The following is a 17915-nucleotide window of genomic DNA, read 5'->3' on the forward strand; positions in this document are numbered from 1 at the left end:
TTATTCAGTGGTTGTAGGAGGTATTATGGAAAGATTATGGGCCACTCGGGGAGGCCTACCGTCTCCTTTGGAAGCTGGATGAAAGGACTAGACAGCGTCTGAATCTTCTGTCTGGCTGTGAGAAATTATGAACGTCAGGGACTGCATGAGTCCCCCCCCCCCCCCCCCCCCCCCTTTCTCCGCGTCTTTTCACCTTCCAGCTGATTTCAAGGCGCTCCATAGTATCCGCTAATCCTCACACCAGAGGCGCTCCCCCCCCCCCCCCCCCCCCCCTCTTGCTTCCTCCCGTCTTCACCCCCGCAGAGGGCAAATCTGTTTCCATTAATACCCTCCCCTCTTGTTTGGTCATCTGATTTGGCTCTATTGATACTGAAGCTTCCTGAGGTGAAACCTGACCTGCCATGTTGGCTGAGCTGAGGCTGCTGGGCTGTTATTGAGCTATCTCGCTGGCCCTTACTACAGATCCTGACAGCCTTACAATAGATTTAACCCACTTTTGCCTGATTTCTCATAGTTCTACTCAACAAAAATACCTTATGGAGGCACAAGGTCTGTACTATGTCAGCAGTTATGTCAACACGTATAATGCCGGAGAGGGATTTTGGTGACTGCTCAACATACTACAGTCCCCATGTTTTGTTTGTTCCTGGGTAGTTCCTGGGTAGTGTGCGTATGTATGCTTGATCTAGAAAGCAGAAACCAGGCCATCGACACATCTGCTGCTGTGAAAATCTTGGGTTGCTGTTTCCTTACATTTTGTCTATTCAATGCAAATAGGAATCCCTACTCTCAAATTGTGTTCAATGTACCCCTCCTCTGTATCCTCATCCCGCAATATCATTATCTTCATTTCATTGTCAAACTTCAAACACTGGCCTTTTTTCGTTTGCATGTCTGAATAGCTGAATAATCCCAGAACATCTGCCTATTCTTCCACAAACTCCTAACGTTGTCCTTGTTGTTTCAGAGTAAGAACCAGCCCCACAGGAGAGGGGAGTACAATGTTTACAGCACCTTCCAGAGCCACGAGCCTGAGTTTGACTACCTGAAGAGCCTGGAGATCGAGGAGAAGATCAACAAGATCCGCTGGCTGCCTCAACAGAACGCTGCCTACTTCCTCCTCTCCACCAATGGTAAGCCGCACAGCCAGTTTTAGGGAAATCGCCATATTTTACTGCTCACTTGTCGATGTTAGTGTTTGCTAATGGTTCCATTACCTCCATTACATCACCTGTTGCATAACACAGCCTATTGATTTTAGCCAAGCAGCTGCTTTATGGAAAAGTCTTCGTGTTAAGTGCCACAAGAGGCAGGAAGTGGCTCTTCTCAAGTTACATATTCACATATTCATCAGTCACTCCATTGACCTTTACAATACTGCAGTGCCCCTCCTTTCACATTTCACTAAATGTATGAGACGGGGAACTTGCATCAGCAGACAGACTCCTATGAGGGCAGAGGACATCAGTGGAACAAGCTGGGCTGGCAACAGGAGGCTTTAATCAGGTTAATTGGAGGCTATTGATCTCAGCTGATATATCTGCTATCTATTTATGCCATGCCAACCCTCCGCAGTGGCAAGCTTCCAATACTGTAGCAGCACAGCAGATCGAGCCGCACACCACTGAGTCGCCCTCCTTCCCGCCTCAGCGCAGCTAGCTATCTCCCCAAGCCAGATCAGCACAGTACACCTTTCGTTTAGCCTATCCTTACTCATCCCTCTCTCCCCTCCTCCTCTCCGCCCTGTAGATAAAACAGTGAAGCTGTGGAAGATCAGTGAGCGGGACAAGAGACCGGAGGGCTACAACCTGAAGGACGAGGATGGGAGGATCCGAGACCCAGCCACCATCACCGCCCTGCGGGTAAGATGCCAACCCATGCCCCACCACGGTGTCACCACAGCCTCCGGGCATCTCTGTGCCCACCCGCCCAGTGCTACACGCAGAGGTTGAACACTGATGTCATCCTTCCTCTGGCAACCTGTGTCATTATCGCTCCCTATGGCAGTCTAAGCCTCTATCTCTCCCCCAGTGCCACTGAGGGATTAAAGAAACTCGCCTGGTTTCATATCTTGCCAAATGCACATGTCTGTCAGTGTGAGGGTGTGGAGGGGTGTTTCTGGCTCTTAGAGGGGGGTAGGGGCGGGGTAAGCGGGGGACACCAAGCGCCAATGCTGCTGACTGACCAAACATTAACCAGGTCCAGTAGTGACCCATCTGTCTCCACCATCCTGTGACCAGGGGTCCTCATGGGGTCAAATATCACCCCCATCTCCATGGATGCACAGACAGCAGGCTGGGACATGTCCGAATCAACTCTATTGGTAGCTGTCAGATGGTAAAGCCATGATGGTAGATTATAGCTGGTGTAAACAGAGGTCTTATGATGGGTAGAACTTTGTTGTCTTTTCCTTTATAAACATAAAATGCCTATTTTCATCTTTGTTGTGTTACATGAAAGAAAACCCCCAGAACAAACATTGGAATTGAATCCTCTCTTTTTCTCCTCCACTCTCATTATAAAAAAAAAATGTAATAGACATGTTTTCCTTCGTTCAAGAGCTCACACTCCGCACTCCTCAGTAAATATCATATTGATTTAGGAGAGAGGTGAGCAGTGCAGAAACTGTATCAATATTTCGACCCCTGGCTCGTGCCAATCATCCCTCTCTCCTCATGCTCCCATTTTCCACTCTGGGCCCAAATTGACCCTTACGTAACACAGTCTTTGGAAATCAATAGAAATCACATTACGGTTGAGAGATGGAATTGTGAAACATCATTGAATGGGATTAAGTTAGTGGGAGGGAGCGACAGTGTTGCAGGCTGTGCTTGACTTGGACAGGAGCTCACCGGAGCTGAGTACCGGCAACTTCAATTTTCTACTGCTTGAGCTCCTGTCCCTCTTATAGAATATTAGCTCAAAAGTATTGTGGAGCTTTGGCACCTAAATGTAAGCAGTACCGGCACCCAAAATGAGTACCGGCACCTATTTCATTCCAAGTCAAGCACTGGTTCCAGGACTGGCACAGACTATCCATTATATTGACCAGATACTCTAGTGGCTGCTCTAACAATGAGAAAAAATGGAAGGCAGTCGGGAGTAAGGCAAGATCAGGTGGGATAATTAGAACCAATGAGAAGGCAGATACGCGTGTACAGGCACCACAGGCACAACGGTTTCTGCTAGTTACCACAGCCACAAAGTCAAAATGGGCTCTGTCGTAAAAAGTCCTGAAAACAGAACATTCTTTTTTTTTTGGTATTAATTTAAGGTTAGGTTTAAAATCACATTTTAAGAAGAGAAATTGTAGAAATAGTTGGGGTTTATGACTTTGTGGCTGTGGTAACTAGTGACGACCAGGCACAACTCCGATAAATAGTGTGTTTTCGCAAAGTTGCCGGGATGTCACGTGTCCTACTTATATCAGTACACTTGTAACAACCTAATCATTACGAAACTTCTATTAGATCAAGTAAGTCACACCTGGCAAATATGCCAGTCAATTATTTGTTAACCAAATTTGACACTCCCTCATTGACCTCCATACAAAAACTCCTCGCTTGGCGAGCGAAGAAAATGTCTGTCAGTCACTCTGAGAGGAAACATGATGTCACCCATCAGAGAGGAGGCGGGATGTACTGTCAGTCTGTCCAGGTGCCCTGCAGAGGAGACCTTACTAACTGACTACACTTAACCCTATGTGGGACCAGTACAGGATCAATGTTATTGAAAATGTCCACTGCTCACTAGCATGCATACCACTGTGTATGCTATGCTTATGGTGAGATGGTACACTTAAGGAGGATTTACTATCCATTTGGGTTGAAGGTGGGTTTCCCATGCCTCTCCTATCCTGTCTGAACATATCACCCGCTTGGCTTGATTCATGTCCAGGTCTTTCTATTGAGTAATAACTGTGGACCGAAGCAGCTCCTCCCAGCGCCGCCTCATCTGAGAAACAGACGTTGATGTATGAGTTAATGACCTCAGCAGTCTCTGCAGCATGCTTCTCCTCCACCTCTCGCTGTGTGATGGTGTGACCGTGCCGTGGCGCTGAGAGACACTCATCATGCTAGCGGACTCATATCTGATAATCATTGGCTGTGCTGCGCTGTGTCTCTGTGGCGTTGACAGATGGTTTGTGTTCACTGTCAGACAGATACCCAATAATGGTCAGCCAAGGAGGCGCCCAAGAGTGAATGCACATTAGTGAGCATGTCCCACTCCCCCTCTCTGTCACTAGTTATCACTGTCACTCATTACTTCTCTCTCTCTCTCGTTATCACTCATTACTTCTCTCTCTCTCTCTCTCGTTATCACTATCACTCATTACTCCTCTCTTTCTCTCTCTCTCTCTCTCTCTCTGTCACTAGTTATCACTATCACTCATTACTCCTCTCTTCCTCTCTCTGTCAAATTGTCAATAGTCCGTCTCCCTCCTGGATTCTCCATATTCCTTTTCCCCTCTACTTCTTTCCATAGTCTCTCTCCCCCTCCCTCTAATGTGTAAATGTATCTTTCCCTTTTGTCTCTCCCGTGCCGACCCTATAGACCAGTGGTAGTACAGATTATTGTCTGGGACAATATACGAACGCTTTTGAGAAAGATGATAACAACTAAAATAAAAATGTTATCGAGTAAATGTTTCTTTCTTTCTTTTCTTATTATTTTCAATAAGAGATGACAATGCAATGAATTCAAGGTTATTTGTTGATGTAAAAATCTAAATTGACCAATTGTAAGGTTGTGTCATTAGATTTGGGGTGAGGTCATGAGAAATTCTGGCTGAAAAAATGCCCCCCCCCCCCCCCCCCTGAAAAAGTTGAATACCACTGCTATAGAACATTAGAGACTGAGGGATTATGGCTGAGGACGGTAGAAATCCAATTCCAAGTGTGAATTGTCTGTGTGTGGGTGGGTGTGAGCGGTGTGTCTGTGGGGAGAGCGGCTGGAGGGGCATTTATCACTTTGCACAGACAGGCGAGGGCGTGTGTGGGTGGGTGTGTGAGGGGGAGTGCTAGTGAAGGGGGGGGGGGGGGGGGGTCTCTGGCGAGGAGCTGCAGGCTACAGCTGCTCCTCCTGTATGGCCGTTAAGCAGCTCTGTGAGGGGTTATCGTTTACCAGTGCTTTTATTGCTCTTCCAACACAGCCAGAGGAACCACAGACAGACAGAGGGAGGGGGCAGTCTCTGTCAATAACACACACTACAACTGACAGCTCCACACAAATGAAGGAGCAGTCTGGACTAGTGCTGGACCAATATACCGTACAAACCTTCGTTTGGGATCTAGATATCTAAAACCGATTTCATTGTTTTGGCAAATATGACGGTAGAAACACCTGCATGCCTATATCATCAATTGGAACTTGTGAACGGCCACAAGGTTTCCTATCTCCTGCAGTCATTGTCAATCATAAAACCCTAATGCTCTTCTATAAGAGTCCTCCTCACATCCAGAGATAATGACCATGATGCATCAGCACCAGCCTCCTGCTGATTCCACTGAGTTGGCAATGCATTAGTCTAAATTGCGAGGCGCGTAGGAGACAAAATCTGGAACATTTGTCGGGAAAGGAGCCCATAAAGTGTGCGAGTGTGGCAGACAAGGCCTTGCACAGTGGGGGCCTGGGTCTCTCTAGGGGCCCCCTGTTGCGTGGCTGGTGTCTAGGGGCCCGGGCTGAGATTTGTCATCATTAAGGAACCCTACTCCCTGTGAGAACATGGGGTTCCCCATTATGGGCTGGCTAGAGGAGCTCTCAGTTCAGTCTCACACTGTCAGAGTGATGCATGAACAGCCCGCACTTGAAATACTGCACTCACTGAATTACTGACTGTTGAATACACGGGTGATTTGATGTTTATAAACACATATTTTTCTTATTCTCTTTCTCTCCCTCCCCTCCATCACTCTCCCCTTTTCTCTCTCCTCCCTGCCACTCTTCTTCCCTCCATCGTGCCCTCCCTGCCACTCTTCTTCCCTCCATCGTGCCCTCCCTGCCACTCTTCTTCCCTCCATCGTGCCCCCCCTGCCACTCTTCTTCCCTCCATCGTGCCCTCCCTGCCACTCTTCTTTCCCTCCATCGTGCCCTCCCTGCCACCCTCCTTCCCTCCCTCCTAGGTGCCAGTGCTGCAGCCCATGGACCTGATGGTGGAGGCGACGCCCAGGCGGGTGTTCTCCAACGCCCACACGTACCACATCAACTCCATCTCCGTCAGCAACGATTACGAGACCTACATGTCCACAGACGACCTGAGAATCAATCTGTGGAACCTGGAGATCACCAACCAGAGCTTCAGTATCCTTCTCCCAACAAACATACTGTAGATGACTAGACTGACCGCTGAGGAACTCATATTAAGAGATTGTCTCACTTTGGAAGATGTTTTCATTTTTTGTTGTTGGATTAGCTCATTCATGATGATGTATGCATCACAGTCAGGATGTTAAGCTAGAGGACAGAAAATATATACTATTAATTCTGAATTGCATTATTTCTCAGTTTCACGGGGAATGAAATAGGTATTCAGTTTAAAGCAGTTTAAAGCTCTTGTATGTAATAGAATTTGGGCCATTCCGCCGAATCGGTGCCATTTGCATGTTGTAACTTTTCAAAATTTAACTTCATTCTTTATCTTTTTTCAGCACTGTATCTAATAACAGACATTTTAACTATTCAAAATGTGTAATGGTCAATCAGGCAATTTTTTATTTTTTACAAGGTTTCTAAATGGAAGATGGTTGCATTTTTCTCAGTCCTGTTACCAAAACTCTTACAACTGTTTCAATATAAATTAAAAGTCATGCCAACTAGTTTCTTTGTTTCTCCCTCAATAAAGTGGGTACTTTAAAGAAATTATTGGTTACATGTTGAAAAAATATATAGCTGTAGATAAAAAGTCATATGCAAGCGAAATCTTTTTAATTTTTTTAACACAAAGCCATTTTTTATTTTTAAGGGAGACCCCAACCTCAATTATATCAAAAATCTATCATGTGTTTTATCAAACAATTGTTTAAATGATGGACCAACCACAATTGAAAAATAAGTGGTTTATCTTTTATTTAAAAAAATAAAAAACAATTAAGTAACAGGAATGAGCACTGAGTAACAGGAATGAGCACTGAGTAACAGGAATGAGCACTGAGTAACAGGAATGAGCACTGAGTAACAGGAATGAGCACTGAGTAACAGGAATGAGCACTGAGTAACAGGAATGAGCACTGAGTAACAGGAATGAGCACTGAGTAACAGGAATGAGCACTGAGTAACAGGAATGAGTGCTTGTGTGTGTGAGAATAACTGGATGTCACAGAACTTCCTTCAATTAAACAAAGATAAAACAGAGGTCATTATATTTGGCCCAAAAGATCTGAGTCTAAATAGCAACATAAAGCAGTAACAATTGTGTGTGTGTGTGCTTTTGCATGAGTGCGTGTGCGTGTATGTGAGCTCGTGCTTGTGTGTGTGTGTGCGGGGTGGGGTGGGCGGTAGAGAGAGAGCGAGAGAGAGGTGTGAGTATCCCCCTGCAGCATGTGTGTCTGGCTCCTGCCTCTGCACAGCATGGGTTCTCAATCTTCCTCTACAAAAGGCAAGAAAGACAACAAATACAAAAAGCTGAGAATATTAAGCAGATCCTCAGATCTCCACATTGACTACCAGTATCTAATATTAACTTGAAAGTACTATTTTCTGCATATAAAACACAACATTCACTTGCAAACACGACATACAATTGTATTTCATATAGAATTGCAATAAATTTATGAGCAAAAACTTGCCTTTTCTAAGAAACAGTCTCTAGTTTGGCCCAGACGTCGTTGTCAATTTCCATGTGACGACCTGTGACGTGCCTCGCTGGTGGGATGGTACACAGGAAGTCTTGAAAGGGGTACCAAAGGATGTCTTCGCGTGCTAGCCAGCAACAACTGTTGGCCCCAGTCCTTTTCATACAACGAACCTTGACGTGTGTGTTGTTTGTGTCTGGGATGATGCCAGGGTACAGTTGACCGTCGTACTTCAGCCACACACCATTCACCGACAACCTCAGGACTTTGCCACTGATTTTCTGTGGTCGTGGGAGCCTTCTGTCAATTTGAATGTGAAATGCTTTGCATTAAAAAGCACTCACAGCTCAGAGGATGTCTTGCTGTGCACAAGCAGCTGACATCCCTGTAGGTCAGCTCTCCGTGGACTAGGTTTACTGCCTGATGCATCTTCATCGTAGCTGGAACTGGGCTATCTGGAGGCGTAGTGAGGTGCTTCGTGGCTTCTATCCTGGACTTGATCCTGTAGTAAAGTCTCCCTCCGCTTTTTGCGACGTCTGCGCTTTTCCCCTCTTACTAAATGTTATTGACTGTTTTCTTCCTGCCTTGTCCTCCCTGTATTTCTGCTGTTCCTTCTTTTAAGTATCTCTCTCTCCTTTCTGGGTCGGCATGGCGTCGAGTGCGATAGCGCGATAGCTTTTCGAGCGCGATAGCGTTTCTGCAGCAACCTAATCGATTGGCTCCCTGTAAGTAATGTGTCCACATTGTAAAACTGAAAACACCTTCAGTAATTCCAACTGTAAAACTTAAAATCAAGAGAATAGTATTATAATGAATCAATGTACAGTATATACCACATTTAAAATGGCTATTTCATTCAAACTCCTCACTCCTGTTACTCTTATTCAGTCCTGTTACCCTTCATATGAGTAACAGGACTGAAAGTAACAGGACTGAGTTTTTAGCATAGCATTTGCAAACACATGAAATGTAGCCACATGGCATCAATGCTAATAGCATGAGAACACTTAGCACCTTCAAGTGGTTTACCAAAACTATCTAAAAAAACAAAACAATACCTAAATTATTTCTTAGATGTTAACAGGACTGTACTTTGAGATTGACATTCTCAGTCATACTTACAATATGATTAAAAAAAATACAGAGAAAAGAGTGAGAGAACTTACTTTTGGTCTTCCCATGGCCTTCAGGACACTCAAATGATGCTACTTCCTGTTGATCATGTGACTTGTGGAATGCCCCAAACTTTTAGAGTGGGGAATGTGTCAGGCTAACAGGACTGAGTGAAAACCTGGGGACACGACTAAAATGTGTGTTTTAACTAACATATTATGATTTTCCGATGAAAATTAAAATGTTATGTCTAGATTGGAAATAGAGTCACACAATAATACAAAAATATAAGATTTCTGAAGGATTATATTCATTATTTGTCATTGTGAAGTGTAGTGTTAGAGAGTGGGGATGGGCTAAAATCCAATTTTTTCAGTGTTCTAGGTAGTTTTTATCAAGGCTTCACATGATGTGTTTTCAAATTGCAATTAGGACAAAGTGCAGGACACTTTGCTTGATAATAATAATATCATGTATTATACACATACTTTTCGTGCATATTTATGCATGTAATGTCCTGGGGACGGAAAAGGCACCGATTTGGCGGAATGGCCCATTTAGTGTGTCCTATCAAATTCGTACTGAGAGAATGTGAGTTGGCATAATGTAGCTAGACCAGTCAGGTTTGGAATCATCTTGGTTATGAAACACTGGGATAAAACAGAGAACCAGGCTTAAGTTAAGAATAAATTTTGACCATTTACATTTTCTCCCAATTACGCTGCTACCTATGAAAGGATATACAGTGCATCCTGAAAGTATTCAGACCTCATGACTTTTTCCACATTTTGTTACGTTAGTCTTATTCTAAAATGTATTAAATTGTTTCCCCCCCCCCTCATCAATCTACACACAATACCCCATAATGAGAAACCAAAAACACGTTTTTAGAAATGTTTGCAAATTTAAACTGAAATATCACATTTACATAAGTATTCAGACCCTTTACTCAGTACTTTGTTGAAGCACCTTTGACGGTACAAGCTTGGCACACGTGTATTTGGGGAGTTTCTCCCATTCTTCTCTGCAGACCCTCTCAAGCTCTGTCAGGTTGGATGGGGAACGTTGCTGCATCTCTCCAGAGATGTTTGATCGGGTTCAAGTCCGGGCTCTGGCTGGGCCACTCAAGCACATTCAGAGACTTGTCCTGAAGCCACTTCTGCGTTGTCTTGGCTGTGTGTTTAGGGTTGTTGTCCTGTTGGAAGGTGAACCTTCACCCCAGTCTGAGGTCCCGAGCGCTCTGGAGCAGGTTTTCAACAAGGATCTCTCTGTACTTTGCTCCGTTCATCTTCCCCTCAATCCTGACTAGTCTCCCAGTCCCTGCCGCTGAAAAATATCCCCACAGCATGATGCTGCCACCACCATGCTTCACCGTAGGGATGGTATGAGGTTTCCTCCAGATGTGACGCTTAGCATTCAGGCCAAAGAGTTCAATCTTGGTTTCATCAGACCAGGGAATCTTGTTTCTCATGGTCTGAGAGTCCTTTAGGTGCCTTTTGGCAAACTCCAAGTGAGCTGTCATTTACTTAGGAGTGGCTTCCGTCTGGCCAGTCTACCATAAAGGCCTGATTGGTGGAGTGCTGCAGAGATGGTTCTTCTTCTGGAAGGTTCTCCCATCTCCACAGAAGGACTCTAGAGCTCTGTCAGATTTACCATCGGGTTCTTGGTCACCTCCCTGACCAAGGCCCTTCTCCCCCGATTGCTCAGTTTGGCCGGGCGACCAGCTTTAGGAAGAGTCTTAGTGGTTCCAAACTTCTTCCATTTAAGAATGATGGAGGCCACTGTGTTCTTGGGGACCTTCAATGCTACAGAATTTTTTGGGTACCCTTCCCCAGATCTGTACTCGACACAATCCTGTCTTGGAGTTTTACAGACAATTCCTTTGACCTCATGGCTTGTTTTTTTCTCTAACATGCACTGTAAACTGTGGGACCTTATATAGACCAGGTAGACCGTCATTGTAAATAAGAATTTGCTCTAAACTGACTTGCCTAGTTAAATAAAGGTAAAACAAAACAAACAAACAAAATAGACAGGTGTGTGCCATTCCAAATCTGGTAAAAACCATTGAATTTACCACAGGTGGACTCCAATCAAGTTTTAGAAACATCTCAAGGATGATTCATGTTAACAGGATGCACCTGAGCTCAATTTTGAGTCTCATAGCAAAGTGTCTGAATACTTGTGTAAATAAGGTATTTCGGTATTTTATTTTTAATACATTTGCAAAAATATTGCTTTGTCATTATGAGGTATTGTGTGTAGATTGACGATGAAAACAATTAATTTAATCCATTTCAGAATAAGGCTGTAACGTAACAAAATTTGGAAAAAGTCAAGGGGTCTGAATACTTTCCGAATGCACTGTAGATCTATATGGCTCATCGTATGAACCTGCTGATGCCAGTGTGCCTACAAACCCCCTTAATCAGATCTTCCTCTTAACAGAATGCTCATGGACTTCCACTGTTCCTTTAAATGGAAGGTAATTTGAGCTAACAGCTTGGTTGATATTTACACTGGGTAGATAGCAATTAGCAAGCTGCTGGTATCTCTGTCTATATCCCCCCTGGGTCTTCATATGTCTGCCTCTCTGTCACTCTGGCCATTATCCATTATCTCGTGCCAGTCTCTGTCCAGCAGTCATCTGCATCCCATCCCAGGTGTGTGTCAGAGAGAATCCAATGAGGTCATCTTTAAACAGGCGCACATCCCCATTGATCAACAATGATTTCCACTTTGAGGTTCTCTGCAGATCACAGATGAGATGCCCTATGCAGAGCAGAATGGATGGCTGAGCTTTGGGGCCCTGGGCACATATTGAGCTTCTTATTTACTGAGCCTCTTTACTGGATCAATGACAGTACTACTGGCTAGTCAACCTCTCTCCTCAGCTCTCATCTCCTGTCTCTCTCTCTCTGTGACGGATCTGCTGTCATTTCCCTCCTCCGGATCAGCGCTGGTTTCTGCTGTTCCTTGACATTTTTTAAAGTCTTTTTTTTTTTTTTTTACCTCATGCTGTTATATCTTTTCATTTTTTTTTTGGTGCTTACTCCGGCAACCTCTAATGGGTTGCTATGGGTTTTCCCTTTCCTCCTCTTGTCCAATAGTTACTTGAAAGTCTCAAACTGTAAGCTATGAATTGCATCAGTACTCCTCTATGTGGTTGAGTTCCTTTACCCCCGCCCCCCCCCCCCCCCCACCCCAGACATTGTGGACATCAAGCCGGCCAACATGGAGGAGCTGACAGAGGTGATCACAGCAGCAGAGTTCCATCCCAACCAGTGTAACACCTTCATCTACAGCAGCAGCAAGGGCTCGATCCGCCTGTGTGACATGAGGGCCTCAGCCCTGTGTGACAACCACTCCAAATGTAAGACCGCCTCTGCCGCACCCCAAACCACTCGTATGCCTGTGTATTGTCAGCCGGCTCCATGATAAGGGCCAGGCGCTTTTCCCAACCATGAGTTGACTAGGAAAAGCTATGGGGCCGAGTTGTCCCAGGCAGTCAGGTCACATGATCAGGGAAAACTGCTAGCCTTTAAGCATAGGCCACCGGGGCTGTTGTACGCTCTGAAGCCCCTATACTTCTATAACAGTCTATCTACTCCATTCTAACAGGTACTGTGTCACTAATTGTTAGTCATTTGCTGCACAGTGATAATTCGTATTGGTATGATGGGACCCTGGCACGGTTGTTGGTAAATTAATTTATTGCATGCTACATCTTGTTGAACGGAGCTAAGCTGCAGGTGGACATGTCTTTGTGAGATATTATTGGAAAATAAGGTGGAAATGGAGGAAAACAGAGAAGCACTATGATGTCAAGGGGGATTTTATAGATTTTTTTCCCCCTCCAGTTGTTTTTGGCCATGAACTAAGTTCTTTGTAAATGGTGGACCAAAAAATCCACAGGATACAGTGTGTATTCCTCCATGGCTCTGAGTTGATCCAAACACACAGTGATATTGATGTTTCAAGGTCAGTCAAGGCTCTGTCCCTGAGCCCCAAATCATCCGTTTCCACCGGGCTGAACATATTGACGGATCATAGAGAGACAGGAGGTTATGCAGTGGGAACAGCCATATTATAACATCTATTATTGGCACATATATCGTACATTTAATATCTTAAATAAGCTCACAGTATTTGTGTGTTCAATTATTGACCGTTAGGAGCTGCATTTGCATTTCAAATCAATTATCATCCTGTTTGAGAGTGGATAAAGATCGACTCATAAAGAGGAAAGATAGATGATCAATTCCCAGAAGTAAATAATCAAGTATTAATGACGCGTTTGCATTGCAAAATACGACTATGTTAATTACGTGTTTTACTGAGAAATAAATGTCTTCTAACATGATTTATCATGGCTTTCTATTTAGCCAATATTTATCAGTGAGATTTATTATTTCTCTCCTTTTCCTTTGCATATTTAGCGGTTGTTTAGAAGAGCCAGCTGATGGCTTAAAGTAGCTGGTGCAGTGTGAAAGTGATTAATCAATCAACTGAAGCTGTAAGCCAGAGAGTGGCTTCTCCAGTGCTTTTTGGCCAGATGTTAACACAGCTTGTTCCTCTGTCTGTTCCCCCTGCAGTCTTCGAGGAGCCGGAGGACCCCAGTAACCGCTCCTTCTTCTCTGAGATCATCTCCTCCATCTCTGATGTCAAGTTCAGCCACAGCGGGCGCTACCTGATGACACGGGACTACCTCACTGTCAAAGTGTGGGACCTCAACATGGAGAGCAAACCTCTGGAGACCTACCAGGTAGAGTATACCCCCTCGTTACAACACGTACACTTTTGTTTTGTATGTGTCAAGCTTGTTATGGAGACCTTGATACACTGTAGCTCATACAGCGTTCTGAGCATGTCTGCACATCGCTGGGTACAAAAAATAAATATGCAAAGGGAAAATACCAGAGCCATATATTTACCGAAAACATATGGTTCTGGAAAATATATCTCCATTTATTTCCCCCTTTTTCGCTCTTCCAGGTGCACGACTACCTGAGGAGTAAGCTGTGCTCCCTGTATGAGAACGACTGCATCTTCGACAAGTTTGAATGTGTCTGGAACGGGTCTGACAGGTCAGTGACCGCCGCTGTATTAGGATCGGTGGGACTGGAGATCTTCATACTTTACATCAGTGTATCAGTAGATACGGTTGATTGAATGGGATTGATGTGTTGCGGCATCCCCCCCCCCCCCCCCCTTCTCTCTCCGTAGTGTGATCATGACCGGCTCCTACAACAACTTCTTCCGCATGTTCGACCGCAACACCAAGCGTGACGTGACCCTGGAGGCGTCGAGGGAGAACAGCAAGCCCCGGGCCATCCTGAAGCCCAGGAAGGTGTGTGTGGGAGGCAAGAGACGCAAGGACGAGATCAGTGTGGACAGCCTGGACTTCAGCAAGAAGATCCTGCACACCGCCTGGCACCCCTCTGAGAACATCATCGCCGTGGCCGCCACCAACAACCTGTACATATTCCAGGACAAGGTCAACTAAGGTTGAATGGACGAAGAGCAGAGCAGCACAGACCAGCATAGCGCGCCCTGGCTGGCTGGCTGACTGACCGCGCTCACCTGGGGACTGGGAGAGGGCCGCAAGGCTGGGAATCTCTGGCCGCACTGCAACTTGTGAAGAAGAGACACTGACAGCTTTGCAGCTTCCTCTCTCTCTCTCGATCTCGGAGACTTGCCGCCATGTTGTTGTAAATCCAGGGTTGCCCTCGGTTGCACCCAGAACATTGAGAACGATGGCTGTCAACGCCTGTTTATTTTGTTTTTCTCCATTTTACGATTTTCTCCCTCAAAGTTGTTGCTGTAGTTTTGATGGATATTGCACAGAAATGCAGGGATGATACTTTTATGTGTATGTTCCTAAGTAGAAACAGGAGTACTTTGCATTGGGGAGATGGAGATGAACTGAGAGACTGGCTCCACTAACTCACCCTTTGCATCCCTGAGATGATGACATGCTTAGATGCTACTGAGATGGTGTGAGCTTGACACCCTTTGACCTCTTCTCCTGCCCCCTCTGTATCTCTTAATTTATTTATTTATCATTTCTCTTCATGAAGGTTTCAAAACATCCCTGCAGAGGAACGGATGATGTTACTGGGTAGGATTGATTTTAAACAATGTAGCAAGCTTTATCTTCCATTTTTTTTTTTTTTTAAATACATTTACAAAAATACAAAATGTATAATAAAAAAAATGAGTAACCTAAATAGTCATGACTTTTTATTATGGGCTCAGTGATCCCGGGAACAATGAATCCCGGGAACAATGAATCCAAAACATTACTGTCTCTTTAGCCACGTTTATACTTGGTGCTGTGTTCTGATCCTGTCCACATTCTGATTGGGCAGACAATTAGTGTTGACCAGTGGTTCACAAACTTTTTATAGTCCCGTACCCCTTCAAACATTCAATCTCCAGCTGCATACCCCCTCTAGCACCAGGGTCAGCACACTCTCAAATGTTGTTTTTTGCCATCATTGTAAAAGCCTGCCACACACACTATATGACGTATTTATTAAACAAAAGAATGAGTGAGAGTTTTTGTCACAACCCAGCTCGTGGGATGTGACAAAGAACGCTTATAGGACCAGGGCACAAATAATAATATAATAATAATCAATCATTTTGCTCTTTATTTAGCCATTTTACTTGTTCATCGAAAATTGTGAAAAACTCACCACAGGTTAATGAGAAGGGTATGCTTGAAAGGATACACATACCTCTGCAATGTTGGGTTGTATTGGAGAGAGTCTCAGTCTTAAATACTTTCCCACACACAGTCTGTGCCTGTGCCGAGAATCCACTCTCACATAGGTACGTGGTTGCAAAGGGCATCATTGTCTTAACGCGATTTGCCAAGACAGGATACTCTGAGCGCAGCCCAATCCAGAAATCTGGCAGTGGCTTCTGATGAAATTGCAACGCTTGTTGCAATTTCGATGAGGCTCTTGTTCAGATATGTTAAGTGGACTGGAGGCAGGGCATGAAAGGGATAATGAATCCAGTTGGTCATCCGTTTCGGAAAAGTACCTGCGTAATTGCGCACCCAACTCACTCATGTGCTTCGCTATATCACGTTTAAACATTGTCTGTAAGCTTGAGTTCATTTGCACACAAAAAATCATACAATGATGGAAAGACCTGTGTGTTGTCCTTGTTAATGTAGACAAAGAGCTCCAACTTCTTAATCATAGCCTCAATTTTGTCCCGCACATTGAATATAGTTGTGGAGAGTCCCTGTAATCCTAGATTCAGATCATTCAGGCGAGAAAAACATCACCCAGAATTAGTCAGTGAAGAAAACTTTAAGCTCGTCTCTCAATTCAAACGTGTCAACTAAGCCATTGATAACCAGCGTATGTTGTAAAAGCGTTACATGGTCGCTGCCCATATCATTGCATAGTGCAGAAAATACACGAGAGTTCAGGGGCTTTGCTTTAAGTTAACCATTTTCACTGTAGTGTCCAAAACATCGTTCAAGCGGTCAAGCATTCCTTTGGCAGCAAGAACCTCTCGGTGGATGCTGCAGTGTACCCAAATGGCGTCGGGAGCAACTGCTTGCACGCCCGTTACCACTCCACTATGTCTCCCTTACTTACTTACTTACTTACTTTATTGTCCCCATGGGGAAATTTTGTTGCAGTGTCATGTACACATTTAAAGTGGCGTTAAATACAAAACAAGGTTGACAATACAACTTTCAATAACAGTCACGCACCAATAAAAAAAAAATTATAGTAAGAAATACTAAGTGTACAAATTAAAAACATAAAATAACGCCACTAAGTGTACAAATTAAAAACATAAGATAACGCCACACCAAACGTCACACACACTGCAGGTCGCAACAGAGCCGCGCCCCTGTCATGGCTTTTGAGCCATCAGTACAGATACCAACACATCTTGACCACCAAAGTCCATTTGATGTCACAAAGCTGTCGAGGACTTTAAAATGATACTCTCCTGTTGTCCTGGTTTCCAATGGTTTGCAGAAGAGGATGTCTTCCTTAATTGACCCCCCATGGACATGTGGCAGACCCGCCACGTCTGTTGACTCGCATAGAATTCACTGGCTTGTATGCGAAGCAGTAATTGTTTCAAAACATCTACCTTGTCACTGATGCTCCGTGAAAGTGATGTTTGAAGGCATTGTTTAAGTATTTTTGGCCTTTTGTCCCAGCATTGTCCACGGCAGCAGAAAGAATTAACTCCTCCACAATAGTATGGGGCTTGTCTGTCCTAGCCACTCGGTAACTCACCATATAAGACGCTTCTAGCCCCTTCTTATTAATGGTATCTATTGCTGTTATACATGTCTTAATTCTCGCTCCAAAAACTCCCGTGGCTTATTTTTCAAAGTTTATGATAGTTTAATTTTATTTTTGGCAGTAAAAAGAGGCTACTCAGGCGAGAAAAAAACCCTCACCCAAATGTATAGTCCCATTGGAAAATATAAATGGACTGTTTGAAAATGTGAAGATAATTTAAAAAATGTGAATCACATTTTATTTGGCGTACCTCACAACGGCATTGCGGGAATACCTGGTGTAGACAATTAAAATAACTGACTTATCCTCCTCCACTGGAGGTAGTTGTGGATGAATTGATTGGTTCGATGAAATCAGTGGGCGGAGTAACAGGTGAGTCAAAAAAAGTCATTTTAGGGAGGTAAACAGTTTTTGACCCACAAGGTTGACAGTTCAAATCCCAGTGACTTTTGTTTTCCAACCACAATTAACCTAACTTTGACTGAACAGCTTTATGTGTCAAAACAAGACTGGTGCTGTGGACTAGGCACTGGGAAAGGAACCCAATCTTGCCAATCCTCTTTCTCAAAAAGGGTATATTTCAGCAGAATGCACATTTTTACTTTGTTAAGACACATGCCTCGAGTCAATGATGGAGTCCTGTCAGGGGGACGATTTAAATGGTTTAAGATATCTAGATACATTACGACTACCTCCGAAGGTGGTCAGGAGGACCTGGGCC

General features: G+C 44.3%; 1 protein-coding gene across 1 annotated transcript in view; it reads left to right on the forward strand.

Moving 5' to 3' along the window:
* Positions 1–15076, forward strand: part of ppp2r2bb (protein phosphatase 2, regulatory subunit B, beta b) — a 57013-nt gene extending 41937 nt beyond the window's left edge. The window contains exons 3-9 of the mRNA XM_038978430.1: positions 968–1133; positions 1750–1862; positions 6123–6300; positions 12112–12276; positions 13499–13668; positions 13899–13990; positions 14130–15076. Coding sequence (XP_038834358.1) covers positions 968–1133; positions 1750–1862; positions 6123–6300; positions 12112–12276; positions 13499–13668; positions 13899–13990; positions 14130–14409 — 1164 coding nt within the window. The 3' untranslated portion in view covers positions 14410–15076. The remainder of the gene's footprint in view (positions 1–967; positions 1134–1749; positions 1863–6122; positions 6301–12111; positions 12277–13498; positions 13669–13898; positions 13991–14129) is intronic.
* Positions 15077–17915: the final 2839 nt, after the last annotated feature.

The sequence above is a fragment of the Salvelinus namaycush genome, chromosome 3 (genome assembly GCF_016432855.1).
Source record: "Salvelinus namaycush isolate Seneca chromosome 3, SaNama_1.0, whole genome shotgun sequence".
NCBI lineage: Eukaryota > Metazoa > Chordata > Actinopteri > Salmoniformes > Salmonidae > Salvelinus > Salvelinus namaycush.